The sequence below is a fragment of the Anopheles gambiae genome, chromosome X (assembly GCF_943734735.2).
Source record: "Anopheles gambiae chromosome X, idAnoGambNW_F1_1, whole genome shotgun sequence".
Taxonomy (NCBI): Eukaryota; Metazoa; Arthropoda; class Insecta; order Diptera; family Culicidae; genus Anopheles; species Anopheles gambiae.
The window spans coordinates 852181-873334 of NC_064600.1; the positions used below are offsets into that span (position 1 = coordinate 852181).

The 21154-nt window shown below is 50.5% G+C and overlaps 2 protein-coding genes across 3 annotated transcripts; one reads left to right on the plus strand and one right to left on the minus strand.

Moving 5' to 3' along the window:
- The first annotated feature begins 3353 nt into the window (after positions 1–3353).
- Positions 3354–17076, plus strand: LOC1272224 (peroxidase). The gene is made up of 8 exons (XM_061663063.1): positions 3354–3504; positions 3678–3931; positions 13424–13576; positions 13659–13832; positions 13911–15404; positions 15484–15762; positions 15839–15935; positions 16021–17076. The coding sequence occupies exons 2-8, from the start codon at positions 3924–3926 to the stop codon at positions 16060–16062; spliced, it is 2247 nt and encodes a 748-aa protein (XP_061519047.1). The 5' UTR covers positions 3354–3504; positions 3678–3923; the 3' UTR covers positions 16063–17076.
- A 628-nt stretch (positions 17077–17704) lies between these two features.
- On the minus strand, positions 17705–19582 carry LOC1272223 (probable mannose-6-phosphate isomerase). 2 transcript variants are annotated; one of them, XM_061663079.1, is made up of 3 exons: positions 19489–19582; positions 18905–19401; positions 17705–18837 (listed from the first exon to the last, which is right to left on the minus strand). In XM_061663079.1, exons 2-3 carry the CDS (start codon positions 19211–19213, stop codon positions 17923–17925), a joined length of 1224 nt encoding a protein of 407 aa, XP_061519063.1. In that variant the 5' UTR covers positions 19214–19401; positions 19489–19582; the 3' UTR covers positions 17705–17922. The 2 variants fall into 2 exon arrangements, with proteins under 2 accessions (XP_061519063.1, XP_311105.3); XM_311105.6 differs by having other exon boundaries at positions 18905–19567.
- Positions 19583–21154: the final 1572 nt, after the last annotated feature.

Here is a 21154-nt window from a genome sequence, read left to right on the forward strand (position 1 = left end):
CACGTCACGCGTTCCGTATTCTAGTTTTCTGCATACACACGAACGGCAGCGAGACTGCAAGGGGGGGGGGGGGCGCAGAAGCAGCCCGGGAGGGGCGAAGGGGGCCCCGAATTACGGTGTATTATGTAATACACGCCCCGCGGGAGCCGTTCCGTCGATGCGTGTGTTCCGTCCAACCCTGGGACAGACGCCACGGCAGAATCGAAGCAGCAGTCGGGTCGGGTCGCCAGGGCGTGAGCGAGGGGGTTTGCTCGCGGCCAACGAATAAATAATGGCAGTAAAACTATTTTGGATGCGATCGCTATCGGTGCACATACACACAGAGCCCACGTTGCAGGCCAGGCCGGGGCCCAAATAAATATTGGTCGCTGACGTCTGTCGCGTCACACTATCGTTGAGAAAAAAAAAGAATATACATATAAATAACAAAATACAAAAAAACACACACACATACACTCAATGCTCTGGATTTTGGGGCGTGATGTGAAGGGGAATTTAGCAGTACGACCTTTCGGCCAAACACATTGCTGCCCGACCCACCCCGCAGACACCTGGGCCGGGCAACCTCCCCGGGTGTTTGCTATCTATAAATGGGCTCGACTTACTTTCTCACCCGGCACAGGCGGCCGTTTGCGGCAGGGCGTTTGGAGCGGCCCGTAATGCAGCTCGGTGGCAGAATTTGGCCGGCTCGTTTCGGGATGTAAGGAATGGGGCTCTTGCTGGGGTGGTATTCGCGTTGGCTATCGGATACATGCTAACCTCGTAACAAATGCTTGAGAAGGACGGATTTGGCACATAGAAGCGCGGTGGCTCGATATTTGCCATTTTGTGAACTGCCCTTTCAATTTCTAGCTACACGTGAGGAGTTTTTTTGTGTTCAATATTTGCTTTAAAAAAACTGTTGGGGCACCGTCTGCTACTTTGCAGCTTTGGTTATAACTTACAACGAGTGGAAAAGAAGAGTCTTTGCAGTTTTCTGCAATGCGTACGGGATTTTTGGTCTAATGATCTCAATGTAAGGTGAGGGTTCGTCGCTTGGTGTGTCCATCTAAGCGATAATTAATGTGTGAGCAATACGTATTGCTTTCAAAAAATACACAATTGATTTTGACCATTAAAAACAAACCCTATCAGTTTGGTTTAGTACGGAATTTTCGGCCTAACGATCTCAATGTAAGGCGAGGGTTCGTCGCTTGGTGTGTTATTATAATCAATTATTAATTTGAGAGCTAATTGCCATACCCATTGCTTTCAAACCATACACAATTGATTTTTAACGATAAACACAAACCCTATCAGTTTGGTTGAGTTTGTTTTTGAGTTAAGAAAAACAGTTGTTTACACATGTTTTATGCTACTGCCTGGAGACTCCTAAAACATGAAGACGTTTTGAAATTCCAATGCTTTCAATTTCATAGTTCGTCTGTAATTTGAATTTGATTTGATTTGGCTTGATATAAACGATCATGGTAAATCTGTTCGTTTTGATCGTTTGGACAAAGATGTGTCGCAATCACTTGCTGTCGATCTACAATCGCCATCACCTTTTGCGCACTGAAAAGATCAAGTTTACATGCCACCAGCATCGACAATCTTTCTCAGCCGGAAGCTCACAACCGTTGCCTCGCTGTGCGAAAGCTTACTTTCGGAAAGCTAAAGTCTGACCCACCAATGCCCTCTAGAATAGTCCGTGTCAGTGTAGTAAAAGAGACTGTCAATGGTCGCGGCCAATCAACCCGTGCCGTATCTTAAATTTGTGAATCACCACCAGCATTTCCATGGAATGAAAAAGACAGACTGAGAGAGAGATAGAGAGAGAGAGTGAGAGAAGCACACTATTTACCTAACTGGCGCAGGACACTTGCCACTTGGCGAAGTAAAGCGAAAGTGAATTTTATCAAACCACCAATCGAGGTACGGCAACGGCAAAAAAACACCGCAGCCTCCGCTTCCTATCAGCGCCGACCGGCACGCTTCGCGACCTGTAACGAACGAAAACCATTAAAAAAAAAACACAGCCGCAATCGCACCGAGAGCGCGCGCAGTACGGGCGAAAGTGGTTCTGGTTACATCAGGTCCCTTCCCTTACCCTTCCCTCACTGCCACTGCAAGTACCGAGGCCATATCATAACCATAAACTGACCCCGGCTCCGGTGGAAGAAGATGAGTGATTTGTATGCATTTACTCGTAACAAACTCGCTTCTGTGCCCAGGCTCGACCGGGCTGGGAAATGGTGTCCTTTTTTTTTGTTTCAAAGCTTCCCATTTTTAGTTTCAAGCGTTAACAGCAAGAGGAAAGCCAAGTTCAAGCCGGTTCGTTGTCGTGTGTCGATCTAAACAAAAAAAAAGCTACCGAAACCATCCGGAAGTGAGAAGGGCAGAACGCTTCAAGGTAAAACGTGTTCGAAAGACGGAAAAAAATACGCTAAACAAACCATCGCGTGCGCATAGCACGCCGTCTAGACGCTGTCCAAGCCTTTCCGCTTGCTTTTTTTTTTTTTTTGGTTGTTGTAAGTGTTAAAAGGAAAACCCAAACATTTCACCCAACCTACCAGGCGTTATCGGTGTGACAAGGTTCGCTTTCGGTCGGTTCAGAACCGCTTCCAGTGCCGACGCCACATTGCCACGCCACCAGCACGAAAAGCGCGATCGATAACGAAAGACTGCAAGCAAGCGACGAACCCCACCTTCATCCTGCGCCGCACCGGGATCCGGGTGTTCCGATTGTGGAGATCTGCCCGCCCGGGAGCTATGCACCCGTCGGGGTGGTAACCTTCTTATATCACCACGGGCAACCTCATTTCTTCGCCCCTTCACCTCTCTAGTCCCTCCTCTCCCGTGACTCTTTAGCAACAAGCCGCAGTGCATCGTGTAGCGTAAGCGAGCAAAGAGAAAGAATCAAATGGTTCGGAATCGGAACGGAAAGTGCCAGTTTCCTCAAGACTTACCTTACCTGCCCTTCTTCCTTCGCCACCTGTCTTCCTTCAGTGAACTGTGTGCAGCATAAAACGTGCGTGCGTGTATGTGTGTGTGTGCAAAAGAGAAAGGGAGAGGCCAGTTTTTCTTTTATCTCTTCGGGTCGCCTCTTTTCGGGTTCGCGTGCGACACGGGACAAAAGACATCCGAATGGACAGGTTTGTGTGTGCGTGTGAGAGAGTTTATGTACAGTTTGGGGCTCCTTTTGAGCCATGGTTATATCCCCAAGCCGCCCTAAAAAAGTCCCCCTCCCCCCCCACTCGGCAGCTACAATTTGCGCACCATCGTGCCCCTTCCAGCCAGCGCGTGCGACGCAAGCCACGATCGCGGAGCCACGACCGACGACCGCGGAGCCTTACGTGCCGTGTCGAATTCATGCGGTGCGCTCAGTTCTAGTTGAACCGTTCGCGGCAACGGGTGTGCCTTTTTCGCAGTGCAGACCTTGCCCAGTTTGTGGTGTGTTGTACACGGGGTCAGTTAGTGTTGCACGAAGTGGAGCTCGTACAGCGAGATTTCTCCTCGCCTTAGGTTAGTTTGTTCTGTTCCGTTTGAAACAATTTGTACATTATTTTTCCTCTCCTCCCGGGTTCATCTCCGGGTTGTTCCTCTTTTACCGTCACGTTATTTCGCAGTGTGTCTGATATCCTCTTTTTTTTTTTGTTTCTTCATTTCTATCATTTAAAAAAAAACACAAACTCCAGGCGAAATCAAAAACACGTTAAAAACAGTTCAGAGCGCGATCGTGTGGTGCACGTGTGGTAAATTTACCTTCCCAGAAGTGTCCCGCCCGAAGTGTGGTGCGTTTAGACAGTAACCAAGCGGTGCGTTTAGAGCGGGAGTGGAGCCTTCCCCGTGAGGGCCCGAAACGTTGCTCACCCATACCCACTCAACCCAGTCACGTCCGTGCGCAATCAACTCCTGCTGCAGTCCGCAGTTCGCCAGCCAGCATGATCAGGTAAGTCACCGGGCGGGCCAGCCAGCCCCGAGATCCCTTTCACCTTCGCTGGGGTAACCTTCGCGGTAGGAAGGAAGGCCAAGGGGGGGGGGGGAGACGGCATGAGGAACGGTAAATATGATGGCAGCGAAATCCAGAACGATTGCCCCCGATTGCTGGATTAGCAGCGGAGGATTTCGCGAGAAGATTGCGAGTTTTTCGATCACGACTGCCGTTCCGACGGGGAGGAGGGCAGGTGTTGGAGTGGGCCAGTGCAAAACCGGAGCGCTGCAACAAAGACCAGGCTTCCCTTCTCCAGCTCTTGGCTGCGATAAAGCAGCAGCAGCAGCAACAACAACCAAACGAGTCGGGAAACGCTCGAAAGAACCGCCGTGCTGCGGTGCACAGTCAAGCGACGAACGCCGTAAGTCGGCGTGCTGGCGCTGGAGGAGCGGCTTTGGGAAGGATGCGGTGAAGGTTTTTCGAAAGTGACAGTGAAGCTACCGACTGCTACATTGGTACACACACACACACACGCAGCCAGTGCCAGTGGTTTGAGCACGCCGAAAGAAGAACTTATTCCCCGCACGAGGTCACCGTCAACCTTCCGCCAGCTGGAGCGGTGGATGCCTCTTGCGCGGGGCCATACAAGTAGGCCATGCTCTCGCGCCCGGGTAATCCACACACACACACACACACACACACACACACACACAGCCACACACGATCAGTTTGCGCCATTTTCGCGCAATGTTCACGATCTAGAAAAACAACAGTCGCGGCACACAAGAAAGGAGTGAAGGGAACCCGACACAGCACACCGTGCTGTCGGCGCCTCTGTCTGTTCCTGCTGTAGCCCCGCTCCGCGCCGGAGCTGTTGATGAGTTGTTGATGCGCTGGTAGAAATGGAACGTGTCATCGCATCGCGATCTTTATAGCGCTTTGCGTGCTCGTGAACGTTGCCCATCGGTGCCCTCGCGTGAAGACGCTCGCTCCAAGTGGGTGCTTTAGATGCAGAGCACTGCGATCAGCGGTCGGGTGAAGTGGGCTCTGCTTCTTCTTCTTCTTCTTCGTTTTCCCATCGTCTTGTTTTTTTTTTGCCACGATCTGTCACAGGTGATGGCCTTCCATTCAGCACTACAAATCACCAGCTCATCTCAGCTCGCTAGGAATTGTTTCGACGCGGCCTGGCGGGTTGCCAACTAACAGCGAACAGGGTTGCGCAATCGTGTCGGGTCTGCGAGATGACCCTATTGGTGAGGATGATGACGCTGGAAAGGAGACTGGGCTCGATTGTAGGCAAATCGGGTTGCGTTTCTGTTTTTAATTGGGTGAAATGTGGGCCCAATGGTTCGATAGTTGCAGCACACCGAGTGAATGGCACGGACAGGTGTTCCTGATGCGGCACAGTGCACTCCTGGGTGATCTAAAATTCTGAAGGAGGAGATGGTGCGAAGAGACGCTCATGATTGCTTTGCAGGCATATAGTTCAATCGAATGGGACGTGAGAAAAAGGTGTCGTGAACGCTTTGGAATCTGGAACATAATATTCAACGAATCTTGAGCGTAATATTTGACATCTGATGTCTTCGGCGCAGCAGTTGTTCCCGATGCGTCACGCTGGACTCCCGCGGGCCATTCTGAAGGAGGAGATGGTACATATATACACTCACGAATACTTTCTTTTCGACATGGCCCAATCTAAATACGTCTAAAGGCGATGTTTTGAACTGTATTGGAGCCTAAACTACATCTTCATCTAGATTTTCCCGGTGGATTTGAACCATCATTCATTTATTTGGAATAGCTCCAAAAATGTGACTCTTTGAATGTTTGAATACTTTAACAAATTTTGAATATATTCTTTGTCATCCACTCTCTATAATTTTGAGATATTCTTTACTTTGAACTATTCACCAAGACATTGGTGTTGTTTGAATACTTTAACGAATTTTGAATGTAATCTTTGTCATCCAATGTCTATAATTTTGAGATTGTTGTTGTTTTTCCGAGCTATTACTCTTTTTCGCCCTAGGCCCTAGCCTAAAATACCTAGGATATCGCAGCAACTCCGATTATTGGTATTCGAACTTATCATCGTCCCACAATACATGAAACAGTTTAGTCAAAGATGTTCATAAAAAAATGTACATAATGGAATATGTCTCTTGCAATCGCAGCTTTAATCACATTCTTCCTGAGTACTTCATTCAAAACGGTAATCTCGAAGGCATACCGTTCCCCAGCAAGTGCTAACCAATTTCCAGTATGTCTCATATGTCATTCAGAAGCTGTGCCGTGCTGTGTTAAAAGCAAACAAATACTCACACACTCGAGATGGCTTAACCACTTTCGTAGGACTAGAAACTTATCAAACCGTGTCGTGCCGTTGATTCTAAAAGCACCCCGCTATTGATGAATGCTAATCTTCCGGCTGGTGGAAAGAAGGTCATAGCTCTCTGTCCCTAGCGGCGGCTGCTGCTGCTGCTGTGTTGCGTTGCGGTAGATATTCCGAGCCGCTATCGACAAAAAGCTTGCTGCCGCATCTCCTATTTCATCGTCGCAGCAGCAGGGAAAGTCAGAAGGCGCGCTAACGGTTGTTAGAGATGGTGATAGCGAACAAACTGAGGGGGTCTGCGAGGCAGACTACCATTCTTTGACAGGTGGCGGTATATCATCGCGCCCTCTCGCTCGCACGCATTCCCAACCACCTCACCGGCAAACCGCGTTTTTCTTCTGCTTCGCTTTATTTATTTACGTATCTTCTTCCAGGCTTTCACCCTTTCGCTTCTTCATCCCTCCAGCCGCCTGTACTTCTGCTTCATGCTGTAAAAGCTTGCCTACCCACTTCACGCATGTGTCACCTGAAGCGCGCCGTGTGTGTGTGTGTGTGTGTGTGTCGTACGTGTTCGTCGGTATTCACCTCACTTGACACTGGCAACGAGGAAGTGGAAGCAGAAAAGAACAGCCACCCCACGATCGGCATACATAAACACACAGGTGCTTGACACCGGGCGTCACCATCTTCGTGCGCTAGCATTCCACGCCGAAGACGACTTCGGGCTGGAGCGCAACCATTTTCGCCCATTTTCATGTCATTAACCCCGATTTGTGGGTAGGAGGGGGGGGGGAGGGATTAGTTCTTGTCGTCTGCCTCGGTCTGCGGTCTGTTATCGGGGCCCCAGGAGGTTCTCTCGGTGTGGTTCGATACCGTTCCGCCGTCTTGTGACGATCTTTTGGAGCTCAGATGGGGATTTTGTTTTTTTTTTTTTCTCAAAGCCAGGAGAACACGAATGTTGCTGGAGGAGCTGTTAGGCAAAAAAGTAGGTCTTCCAAACGTGATGGAGAAAACGACACGGGAGAGGCTAATGGTGCCCTACGTTGCTCATGATAGCTCCAGAGGGTCGTCAGGCTTTTCGGATTCATAAATAGATACAGCTTGTTATCGTTTACAGGGCGGTAGAATGTTGTTTTGCTATCATCAGCGATTCCCAATTGTCTGTGGAATGTGTAGCGAACAACATTTACAAACGAGCGCCAACATATTCTGCCACCCCGAAGGTCTGGTCCATCAAAACCTCATGGAGACACTGGTGGCGAAACTGTTTGCAAAACTGAGTGAAGATGTGCCGTCTCTGCCGTTCAAAAACACACAAAAGAATTGATGGGGCTAGAGTTTTTTCGGAAGATTTCTAGAGCAAGGCCACAACCGCACATCAGAAGTAGCAGCGAAAGAAACCGCTGCGGAATGTTGTACGAACAATCGCAGCAGCAACAAAAAAAAAATGTAACTACCCACCCGCAACCACAGAAATTCAAAAACTGATGTACCGAAACGACAAGATACACTTGTGCGCACCTCTCCACAATGTACATCTACCCCCTTCAGGTCAGACTGCGCGGCAATTAAGAAGCGGCGGCACGTCTTTCTTTGGCCCGGCGGCAGCGCCAAGGTTGACATGCCGCACGTTTGCCGTTTGCTCCACAAAATTAGCATTTAATGCTGCCCAAGCGCGCGAAAGCATGTCGTAAAACACAACCTGCCCGCCCGCCCACCCGAAATCGGCAAATTTGCCACATTAGTCTGCACAGCCGCTTCCCAGAAGATGGGTAGGCCCCCGCTTTCGGAAGATGGCCGGGAGGCTTTTGTATGCTGGCAGGCGGTGTGCCTTCCTCCCCGCGGGGGGTTTCTTCGCCCTGGGAATGTTACTTTATTTATTGCACCCGGTGTGGATGGGCAGGGAATGAAAATGGGGGGGGAGGGTAGCATTAACATTTAGTGCGAGGAGTGAACGGCACCCCGAAATTGAAGAGGCGCAAAGAGATCCACACTTGGATCGTGGTGGAGGGTTGTTGTTGTTTTTTATTCCATTTACAGCACGATCAACATTGTAGCGCACAAAACAACTACAACAACAACACCCCGACCAACCACAATTAGGCTGGACAGCGGTACCACTTCGTCAGATAGCGCACCGAACTATCTTGCGATTGAGTCCGAAGCCTCCGCTACCCTTTATTGGCCTCGCTCGGACACCAATAAAAAATAAAAAATACAAATGCCAAATGGTGTGCCAAAATGTGCAGTTCACAAGCACATCCATCGGATCCAACCCGTGGCTCGAGAGCGCACTTGAAAGTTTGCGCACTTTGAAGTGAAACGAATCACGTCTTCCACAGCACGGCTTGTCGTTAGGCTCGGTATCGCAGTGGAGGGCAGATGATGATGCAACCCTGCCGTCTAATACACACGAGACTCACATTAGGGACGGGCGGACGTGTGGCTACGAAAATTACGAATCGAATCAACAATGTGATCAAACCCCCCTTCTCCCCCTTAGTGCCATGCTGCAGTACCTTTTGTATTGCTTGATTATTCATTTTATTGCTGCCCCCCGAAGTGATTGGCTCTCCGATGCTTTGGAGTGTTAATGGGGGCGGGTGGTACATTAAAACAAAAACAAGCATCTAGTGAAGTTTGTGTGTGTTCCGCATAAAATGTACACTGGAAACTTTTCGCCATTTTTGGAAGTGAAGCTTCGTAGCAGAATTGTATCATAATGTAGGTCTGTAACAGTACGGATGAAACCTCCGATCGAGCACGAAAGCAGCTATTACGGGCATTTCGCAAGATTTCCAGAAGATATTATGGATCTATTTTAATAGCTAGGAGCTCTGAAGTGTTCAATATCTCAGACATCCGTAAACATTCAATTTCCTGAGCCTATTCAAGTCGTTTTTTGTAGCAAAATCTTAAGTATCATACTTCATATACTTTGAGTTAATGTCTAATGATGATCTTTTAGTGTGATGATGAATATATACTTCTGACAATTCCCAATTTCATATCATAGCATATTATACATGCATGTAGAAGTATCAATTTTTACAAACTATCTTTCTCAAATCAATCTTTACACAAGGATCCAATCTTGAAGATGTCAACTTAATGTAATGATTTCTTTATTGACATTTCAGCACATCTTACATTTCAGAATTACGGTCTAAATGTTCATTAAGCTCATTCCAGTCTATTTTAATGTATATCTTCTGAGTTCTGAAAAAATCTTTATCTCTGGATCCAACTCCAAAGTGCTCAGCTTAATGCAATGAGTTCATTTTTAAAATCTTAGGACATCTAACACTTCAGAACTACGATCTAAACGTTGTAAGCTCCATTGAGACCCCATGCATCGTAGAATACTTCAAATTCTCAATTTTCTGAAATAAATTTTCACATTTCGGTTAAACTACAAAGTTATGAAACTAATGTTATGACTTCATTTATGACATTCCAGGATGTCTGTGATTACAGAACTACAATTTAAACTACATAAACTCACTCCAGTCCCTTGAGTCCCTTCAGTTCTGAAGCAAATCTTCACATCTCGGTCCAACTCCAAAAATTGTTTACTGACTCCATTTTGGCATTCCAGGACGTCTGACGTACTAGAATTTCCATCTAAACACTGGCAGCTCAGCTAAGACCCCCTCTCTTTTGGGCGACACCACCCCGTAAGCAACGGACAAGATCAATAGCAATGAGCAAAATATGTCACGGACGCCACACGGTTGGCGTTGCCTGCCCGGTAGACCAATTCTGGCAGGCCGAGGCGTCCCGGCGAACTGGTTTCGAGAGATCAGGGGCCCTAGCACCGAACCGGCCCGGGGCTCAACCTGATCGGCCACGGCTGTCCCCAATTTCACGGTCGATGTCGTTGCCCTTTTGCGGATCCGAACGATTCCCCCCGCGCGCGTCTTGCTTTCGGTCCATGTTTTACCCAGGGCAGGGGCGGAAGAGGTTAGCAGAACCGCCGTCGGTTCGGCTTTCAAACTGCTCCTCTCCCTCATTTCCACGCACCTGCGACCGACTCGCCCGTCCCAGACCGGATTCCCCTTTTTCGGATTTCGACCGGATTTCGTGCGGATCGGGTCGCGCTTTTTCCCTTTCACCCGAAGCGCGCGCTGCTTGGGGCGATTCTTGGGCGGCCGACCTGACAAGGCGCAGCCAAAACGGTTCACCGAAGACACACACACACACACACACCGGTAAAGGGAGGCGAGAGATGCAATGCTTTTACTTTCCTTCCCCGGGCTATCAGGTTTTCGGATCGAGTTTCCCTTAAGCGGGGACGCTCCAAACGTTTCTTCCTTCCCCCAGCGCACTCCCGGTACCCGTTTCCTCCGCTGCCTGGTGAAATGGAAAACTAAACGCTTTGCTTTGAAAAGCGATCTGCCACAGCAAAAACAGCTCTCTTCTGCTCCCCGCACGTGTTTCCCTGTTTTGTGGAGTATGCGAAAGCATTTGGTTGGAAAAAAAGCATTTAAAAACAAATAGGATAAGTATCGAGCTCTTTAAGAGGGGGGGAGGGGGGACGAAAAAACATTTAATTGTTGGGAGTGGGAAGCACACACACACACACACACACACACACACACATACACTCCCCACCAGCTCATCCTCCCGGAGCGTTAGTCGCGTGTCACATGCACGAAACCCGCCTCGCTATCTTTCCCAACTTTCCGTTTTGTTCGCGCATTTCCGGACCGCGCGCGCACCAAGATGCATGCCTCGATGCCGCCCGAATGCAGTGAACCACCGTTTCGGAGGCCCCCTACTTCCCACGTGCTTTTCCCCATTGCGGTAGAAAGCGGTAGCCGGCCGAAGATAGGGTGAGCTGCCGTACCGCCGCCGAGGGTGAATGCACCGTCGCCGCGACAAGAACGTCCCGCTAGGCGTGCAGCAGCAAGGGCGTGGGTCACAAACCCCCCTCCCCCCTCTCTTCCTCCTCTTCCTCCTCCTCTCCAGCTGGTGAAAGGGTTCAGGGATCACGCTGGGTGTTCGATTTCGGTGGGAGGCGGTTTTTTTTTGGTATTAGTTTGCAAAATGCAAATGATTGGCATCGAGCGCAACCCGACACGCTTGCGTAATGCATTTCGGGTTTTTGACGCCAGCCAACCCGCCAACCCACCTACGGATCACATTTCACGCCGCAGATGGTGTTCTCTCGGGCTGATGGCGGCTTTATGGCTTATGCTAAACGGGGGAAAAGAGAGACTGGCAGTTTGTGAAGCATATCTTTCAAAAGCGTTGGATTTGCACTTTTGCTGGTAAGCTTTTTTAAAAAAAACACCTCATACACTACATGTACACGTAGGTGGTCCACCCCTCATGCAGTGATCGAGGGATCTAGCACGGGCACTGACGCAATCCGCCAGCCCAGTCCGAACGATCTGGGTTAACGCGATGCGAATCGAATCCCTTTCGGATTGCCAATGGGCCCGCTGCAGCCGGAATGCTTTCGTGGCCTAACAATCATGGGCCGCCGGATCAGTTGTGGTGGTGACACATCGTGGTGGTGGTGGGCTTTTGTTACGAGAGCAACCCATCCATCCATCAATGCGCGCACTCGATCGATCCGGGCCGTTGTCACCGCGAACCGCCGTCACCGCCAAGACGTTGCATAGAAAACAGCACATTGCGACACATACACACACACACACCGTTCATTATGTGTGCATGTTCTGTATGTTTCAACCCTCCCCTCTCGTTTCACTACACAGCCTCTGATCGCTTGCACAATCGAAAAAAAACAACACGCCAGGGGTTATAATGTATTGATACAGCAACGGCTCACCTTTCACAGCATCACGCGTCCTGGTGCGCAAAGAATGCGCCGCGGCAGATACGTACGCGTTTGTTGTACGCAGAAATCTGCCGCAAGAGGCGGCGCAGCACCGGTGTCATGCTGTGGAATGGAAAAAAAAGAAGAAAAAAATTTAACAAGCACCAGCAGCAGCAAACACCTCTACGGCAGGACCAAGGCAAGGCTTTAGCGATCCCTTTATGAGTTGCTTTTATGACTTCCCCCTTCTCTCACACACTCCTCAGCGCACCCCCCCCCTCCCCCTCTTGTTGGCCGGAAGGTGCCCTACGGTCAGCATCAGATGGTGGTAGGGGGGTGCTCCAGATACGCAATGCGTCGGCCAGCTCGCGCAACCGCATTTAAACGTGCGTCGAGTCCGAGCATTAACGAAAGTGAAAGTACACTTTACTACATGTGGCTCCACTGTGGGGTCGCGTGTGTGTGTGTGTGTTCCTTCCCTGTCCAATGCTGCAGATCACTCCGAGAGCCAGCCTTGATTGGGAGGGGGAGCTAGTTGCTTCGCCACCTTTTTGCATGCCCGGCTTCCCTTGACACGTGCGTCTTTCCCGGGCACTGTTGCGCGAACGCAAATACTGGTTCGCTTATTGCGTGTTCGATTCTACAATGATACACACACACACACACACACACATATACGCCCTTCGAGCTTGATTGTCCTGCAAATGGAAGGGTTTGCCCCAACCGCTCCCGGCCATCGTTGAAATGGAAAAAAAAGGTTCGAAACAAAACTAAAATCCGACCTATCCAACTGGGCTGGGCTGGAAAAGTAGGGCAAATGCAAACTGCTGCTGCATTGGGAACAATGTCTCACACGTCCTTGGGGAGGTGGAGGCCGCAGCGGGTGGGATTAGCGTCTTTATGGAGCTCGATTAGGCTTAATGAAGTTGAACACACAGCAGCGAAGCGAGAAGAAAAGGGCTCAAAACTCCAACCCGTTTTCGATTGTCAAAAATTATGAGGCGTATGAAAAAAATCCAGTATTTTCTTCCTCTTCTTGATTTGAACAAAAAGTCCCACAAATGTGCGGAGTCATTATTGCTGGACTACAACACCCTCTCATAATTAAGTAGTCCCAACACAATCGGGTGTGTAGGTTTGTTGTCAAAGTCAATCAATAATATAAAGCCCGAGTCAAGTCAACAGTCCAGGAATGGGAAGATCGTACCTATCCGACCTTGTAGGAGCGAGCGCACCTGTCGAACGCACCACCGAGCCACTGCCAATAACAGTAGCTTAATTTCGATACGGTTTACAATGGGGTATCGAAATTGGGTGCAGCCAGCTATCGCGTTGATAAGACACTACCATGCTAAACCGGTTTGTTTTGCCTCTCGTCTGCCAACAGGTTACTGGCAATAGCTGCGGCTATTGCGATCGGCGGTATCGATGGTCAGTTTCTGGCCTTCGATCAGCACGCAACCGAGTGCGCGCTGTACGTGAACGGTCCCGGCAAGTCGTCCGCCTTCGACTACAACCTCAACCTGTTCCGCGGAACGATGTAAGTATGGATGCGGCGCGGGTGAATGTACAGAGCAACGATTGAGTGAGGGTGTTCGTTACATTATTTGGCTACATTCCAGTGCACCGCTGCACGCTGAAGCGACCACCTGTATCACGTACGATGCCATCAACCAGGCGTACCTGGATGCCCGGAAGCGGATCCGCGTATCGCAGCCGAAGGGTGACTGGAAGACGGAGGACATCGCAACGGTCGGCGAGCTGCTGCTGGACATCTCGATCCAGCTAGCAAGAACGTAAGTGTAGCCCCTGGCCAGTTGCTTAGGTACATCAGCTCCTGCCAGCCTTAACCTGTTCTCTCGTTGCTCCCTCAGTTACGGCCTGTCGTACGAGGAGATCGAAAAGGGTCTTCCCTCGATCGACACCTCGAAGACGCTGATCCGTGAGGTTTGTCCCGCGTTCCTGTCCGGCGTCGAGTGCCGCCCGGGCAAGTACCGCCGGGTGGACGGGCTGTGCAACAACCTGAAGCATCCGACCTGGGGCGCAGCGATGACACCGTTCCAGCGCCTGATCGGACCACTGTACGCGGACGGCATCAATGCGCCGCGCATCTCGATCACCGGGCACGATCTGCCGCTGTCGCGCGTCGTCTCGCGCACGATCCATCCGGACGAGGGCTACCATGACCATGCCGGCACGGTGTTTGTGATCGCGTGGGGCCAGTTCATGGATCACGACTTTACGCTGACCGCGACCCCGCTCGACCCGATCAACCGCAACGATCCGGAGGAGTGCTGCAAGCGCCCACCCCACCTGAAGCACCCGTACTGCAATGAGATCCGCGTGCCGGACGACGACTACTTCTATCGGCTGTTTAACGTCAAGTGTATCGACTTTGTGCGTGGCTTCCCGTCGCCACGTGCCGGCTGTCGGCTCGGTTCCCGCCAACAGTTCAACACGCTCACGTCCGTCATTGACGGCAACACGATCTACGGTGTGAATGAGAAGTTTACGCGCAAGCTACGAACCGGCTACAACGGACTGTTGCGCATGAACCCGGTGTTTGCGGAGTACGGGCTGAAGGATCTGCTGCCACTGAAGCTGGACATTCCGGATGAGGGGTGCACGCGCCCGAACAAGAGCATGTTCTGCTTCGAGGCGGGCGAGATCCGCGTGAACGAGCAGCTCGTGCTGACCTGCATGCACACGCTGTTGGCCCGCGAGCACAACCGCATCGCGACCGAGCTCGGCAAGATCAACCCGCACTGGGACGACGAGACGCTGTTCCAGGAGTCGCGGCGCATCAACATCGCCATCATCCAGCACATCACGTACAACGAGTTCCTGCCGATCCTGCTCGGCAAGGAGGTGATGGAGAAGTTCGGACTGCTCACGCCGAAGGAGGGCTACTGGGATGGGTACGATGAGAACATCAACCCGGCCATTATTGATTCGTTCGCGTCCGCTGCGTTCCGGTTCGGCCATTCGCTGCTGCCGACGGCTGTCGAGCGCTGGTCCAAGGCTCACAAGTTTATCGCCTCCAAGCGTTTGTCGGATCTGATTCGCCGACCGTACGATCTGTACCGAGCGGGCGTGTACGACGAGTATCTGATGGGGCTGATGAACCAGGTGGCCCAGGCGATGGACGACTCGATCACGCAGGAGGTGACGAACCATCTGTTCAAGAAGGAGGGCGCCCGGTTTGGCATGGATCTGGTGTCGTTCAACATGCAGCGCGGCCGCGAGTTTGGCGTGCCCGGATACATGGAGTTCCGCAAGTTCTGCGGCCTGCCGACGTCCGACAGCTTCGAGGAGCTGTTCGGCTCGATGCCCAACGAGACTGTGCGTCGCTACGAGAGCATCTTCGAGTGAGTGGACTCTTTTGGTTCTGGTTTCAGGTGTGCTCTGATTGTATTTCTTTAACACTGACCATCGGATTCTTTGCAGACACCCGGCTGATGTGGATCTGTGGTCGGGCGGTGTCTCCGAGCGCTCGCTGCCAGGATCGATGCTGGGGCCGACCTTCGCCTGCATCATCGCGACCCAGTTCAGCTACGTGCGCCGCGGCGACCGGTTCTGGTACGAGCTGCCCAACCAGCCGTCCTCCTTCACGCCGGAGCAGCTGCAGGAGATCCGGAAGGCGAAGCTGGCCCGACTGATCTGCGACAACACTGACCTGATCGATACCGTGCAAATCTACCCGATGGTGTTGCCGGATCACGAAATGTAAGTAATGATGGGATGATGAGGGGGGATGTACGTACGTTTCTTGCAACGCTTTTTTGTTCTTCTTACTCGACAGCAACCCCCGAGTGCCATGCAAGAGCGGTATCCTTCCATCAATCGATCTGACAAAGTGGGCCGACTACGGTCACGAAACTCACTCGCCGCATCAGTATGTAAGTAGAGACGATGACTTCAACACCTTCAGCTCATGTCAGGTTGATGTCCTTTACTAATCGGTTTGGTTTTTTTTTTTTGCAGCAATTCCTGAACGAGCTGCCGGAGACGATCGGATTCAAGTAGAGTGTGGCACCCATCACCCAACTGCCACCCGCAAGAAACCGTTGTACGCTGAGATTCTAGATGTATTATTAATCCTCCCGTCTTCCGGAACTGTTCCTTCCCTTCGAGCCTGGGAGCGTTGATGGCGTAGAAGTACGCGATGACCCGGAGATAACCGATGTGTCACCCGTTCGTGCTGAGGACTCGTATCCCCTTTAAATGGTAGCCATCGTATCCCAGGCTCACCTCTCACCTTCAACCTTTCCATCTCTACTTCATCCCGCTGTCTCATTGTATTATACACATTTCAAGTTTGTTTCGAATCGCCCCCACCCTCCCTCTCACACACCTTCTTCTCCTCGTACATTGTTACACTTTTGCGAGCAGTCTTACGAATGCTCCAGGAACGCATTTAGCCGAGGCGCCGCCTCGACACAGCTAGACAATAGTGGCCATTAGCACAGTGGTTGCCGCTCCACACTCCCTGAGAGCTCCCGGAGCTCCTTACAGGTGCGCTGCGCGTCGAATATCCGGCGGACTAACCCTCTCCGGCGCTCGCTGTCTTTCACCCATTCCTACCGCTCATACTCACACCACAACGTAGTAGTAGTAGCAGTAGTCGTAGTAGCAATACCATATCTTCTTCGGAGCAGTCATCCACATCAAGATACAGTAGTAAGAGTAGTCCCACACAAGGGAAGAGTGCACGTACAAAATATATCGCCACGGGATGGGGAGTGACGGAGTGATGTACCTCCCGGACATTAGAAGCGCAGCCTAATGCAACGCGAGAGTCCGATTCGGAGTTTTTTGGGGACGTGGGAGGGAGCAAATGAAAAACAACCACGCAACCACAACGGCATCTACCGCTGCTCCCTCTCTGCTATGCCACGGACGTTCATTTCACCTTAAGAGAATTTATATATATAAATACGTTTATTCAGTTTCCCCAATGTTTTTTTTTATTATTTTATTGTTTAGAACGGCCCTTGTTTTTGTGTAATATTTATGTAAATAATAAATTGTTCGATCAAATGCTGTGGAATGTGTTTTTGTTTTCCTTCTGTGTCGTGCGCTGGAGGTTGGACATGAGCTGGATAGAAATAAAAAAGATGGAGTTGGGGCGTGTCACACATTATGCAATATTGAGCCGAGATAATCCAGAGAGTCTTCCGGGATATAGAAGACCACCGAATGGGAGGGATATGACGGATACAGGAATACGAATAGAGTTATGAGTTGTAGACATGACATGAGAACGATCGGTTAGTTGAATATGGTGCCAACAATGCCATGATTTGATAAAGTGCCAGACACTGTATCTTACAGGATCTGTTCTGGAAGCTTCATTCTGGTCTTCACCTCTGCGCTCCTAGCTACAAAGAATATCGTAAGTAGCTATACTAAGGTGAGCTTTTGTAGCCAAATCATCCACCAACCATATATACACGGTGGGGCACGATTTTCTACCAGACTTCTTGATACCTGACGATGTGAGAAGTACACCAGGCAGCGAAATGTGGATCAGCAAGTAGTTGATAGTTACACCAAATAAAAAGAAAGACGAAGAAGAAAAACAGCTCCAATTAAAGCAGAGATATCCCGTCTATTTCTAGTCGAAAATTCTCTCATCACAAGAATAGCATAAACGTGATAGTATGTATCAGAGTGGCTCGAATTCTTTATATAACTTTTATTAAAGAAATCTGCTTTTCACAACAATTAAGGCTCGTTGTAACCTAATATTCTAAACAAAGAAGCGATTTTTATTGCACTTTTTCAGGGCGTTTCAAAAACGAAAGGTATACATTCAAAAGCTCTACAATAAATAACAAATCCATTCACTACAGCCTATTGCACGGCTCCTCGCAGCCAATCACATCATTCGAAATCATTGCGCATGGCCTGGAACGCTAGGAATGGCTCACCGGCCTCGTCCACCTTGAGCAGAAACTCCTTGCCCGCACTGCTCGGCAGAAAGACGATCGTTCCCATGCTCAGCCGAATCTCCCGGTCCTCCCCTACCAACATTCCACCGCCCCCTACGGTAAGCAGTATCGAACCATTGGCCGGATTAGTGACGCTGTACTCGAGCCCGCCAGCGGACGCCGCCGGCAGCCGTATCTCCGCGACGGCAAAGTCCGGCACGGGCGGTACGAAGGTGCGCGTGTGCGGTTGCCGCTCGGGCTGCAGCAGCCTCGGCTGAAACAGCATGCTAGCGCCGGGCAGACAGTCGTACCGCACGAGCCGCAGCAGCGTGTCGACATCCTTGAACTTTGGCGTCAGCCCGGCCCGCACCACGTTGTCCGAGCAGGCCATACACTCGACGCAGTCGCCGTCGAGGTAGGCGTGCGGCACGTTCGCCGCCAGATAGATCGCCTGGCCGGGCTGCAGGCGCAGGTAGTTGAGGAAGTAGATCGACAGCACGCCCACATCGCAGCCAAAGTCGGCGTGCAGGCGCAGAAAGAGGTCGCGCAGCTCGGACGCGCTGTCAGCGGATTGCATCCGACTGGCCATTGCCGCGATGCACCGTTCGATGGCTTCGGGCGTACTGTGCATTAGCCGTTCGTAACCTTCGCGCACGGCGGACGGGTCGCGTGCCTCGAGCTTGGCAAGCACTTCCGCCCCGAGCAGCTGCTGCAGCTCGACCGTTTCCTGCAGCGAGCGGGCAATGTCCTCGTGCGGTCGAAAGCCGCACAGCGCCTGGAAGTCGGTCAGCGCAATCGCCAGCTCCGGCTTGTGGTTCGGGTCCTTGTAGATGTCCGGGAATTGGCGGTGCAGCTTCTCCGCCTCCGTCTGTAACGGGCACAGGACGTCACAGTAAAGAGAAGGGTAGCGAAAGAAACAAACCATCTCCCATTACCTTATCGGGATGAACTTGAACGCTCAGCGCCTTCCGAATGCTCAGCACCTTCAGCAGAAAGGGTAGCTGCTGGCCGGTGGGCGACCCGATCATCCCGGCCGGATCGGCCCGGATCGCTTGGTCCAGCCCTTTGCCGTCGGTTTTCAGCGTGGCCGGTCCGCTGACGTGATCGCCCATCCACAGCTCCGCGTACGGGCAGTCGGGTTTCACCTCCAGCCCGTCGCTGTTGGCCTGGGCCAGCTTGGCCACGAACGAGTCGAGCCCCAGCTTGCCCCACTCGTAACACTTTACGTTGCCGACGATCTCCATTGCTACGTGTTGAGTTGGGAAACGGTTGAACAGCTGCGGGCAGGTCAAACAGGTCGTCCAGCAGCAGTGACTTTGACGTAGTCTGCCGGTGTTTGTGTTATGCCTCACCGTCAACCGAACCAGCGCGACGATAATAACGTTTGACCGTTTGACAGGCCGCGGGAGAATGTGTCCCGAAACTAGGCGAACTGTGAAAGTGATGTAAAAATAATAAAACTCATTGAAATGTAAAAAAAAACATCTGTTTTATTGTGAATAAGCGTAGTATGCATGACCTTAAAGCAAAGCAGAAATTTATACGAATTTTTTAAAGAGTTTGGGTGCCGTTCTCTACCGTTTTGTTGACACAGTTGTAGTGATGGACGAGTCAATCCGAACCTGTTCGATCGGAGCTCCCAGGGCTCGTGATTTTGATACTTCCAGCAGGTTCAACGAGGTATGCAAAGTGTCAGCGATTTCGTGCCGTAGGTACTATGAGTTCTAATAGGTGCATTCGAGCTTGAGTTGGAGATCCTTTTCGAGACTTGCTGTGTCTGCTTTGTTCTAAAAACTTTGTAAACTGGATTGCAATTGTACACTCTTTTACTCTATCGTGACAACGCAGCTTTGGAATCACACAATAAAAGGTTTGATTTGTTTTCAGCCAGTTTTTTCTTAATAATTTTCTTTTTTGTTCCGATAGAACGGGTTTCACCCGTGAAAAGAAAAGAAGTACATATAGTCCGTTCCCGAATTACGCGGTCTTCAAAATTCGACATTTCATATGTCAAATCAGTACAATTTGCTTGATGAATTGTTAAATGGAAAACAAATTGCTTTTATGCTAAAAATGTTAAAGCTCTTAAAAGCCATAAATATCAAAATTTGTGGACGAATCATGTTTAATAAATGATGAAATGCATAAAAGTGCAACATTTAATAAAACAAATAGCCATTTATCGCAGGCATTTTGTCTGTAACACATGTGATTTTTTGGCCCAAAATCGCTCTGACGTTTCTGACCGCTCCAGCAAAAGCACCAAAGTGCACCAGGGGAAGGCCTTGACCTGAAATCGACTCCAGCCCGGGGAAAGGTACAGCGATTCCGAGATAAAAAAACCCATCCCTACAGTGTCGGCAGCAGTTCCGCGAAAACACCCCAGCGCTCAAACAGACCCGTATAAGCGGGCACGCCGCAGGCCAAAAAACGGGTTTCACGAGCTCGCCAACGCTCCAAATCAGTGCAATTTTCTCTCACTGGCGAGCGTTTTTGTAAGTCGTTGTGAGGGTTTTTGACGTTTCGAGCGGAGGGTTTTTGAGGGTTTAAGCTGGCCGCCAAAATGCTCGCACTGGCGAGCGAATGTGTTGGTGGACAAAATTAAATGGCCAAAAAAATAAATACACTCCACCATCCTCTTCTTTCCGGACCAAGGTTCCGATAGGTTTTCCCACAGACTGCAACACTCTGAGCGCTGTGTGGATCGTTTTCGATCCGCCCAGCAAGCTAGAAGGCTGGAGCAGGTGGAGAAGCACCTATCGCCGATCAGGAACAGATGAGGATGAAGGAAGACATGCATGGGCCGAAGGACCTGGATAATTATTGGCTTTCTGACCATGCCAGCACGGCGGTCTTCCCTGATCGGTAGCTTTTCGTTGATCTGTATATCGGAGCATGAGGACGTGGGCACATGCATTCTTGTATAGTGTCGCAGTCGCGTTTTCTGTTGCCACACCGCCATACTGGTGGATGGTGGTTTACAAAAAAAAATCCACTCATCAAGATTAACTCAATCTGTAGCATTACCGAACGATCACATTATACCTGCCTCTTCATCTCATTTTTTTTTTTTTTGGCAAACTTACCTGTCGGTGGACGTTTTGCCTGACATCTCGCTCAGCTGCGGGCGTGCGAGCACTTTGAACGGCGATGCTATGGGTTGTACAGTAATTTGCAACCTTCAA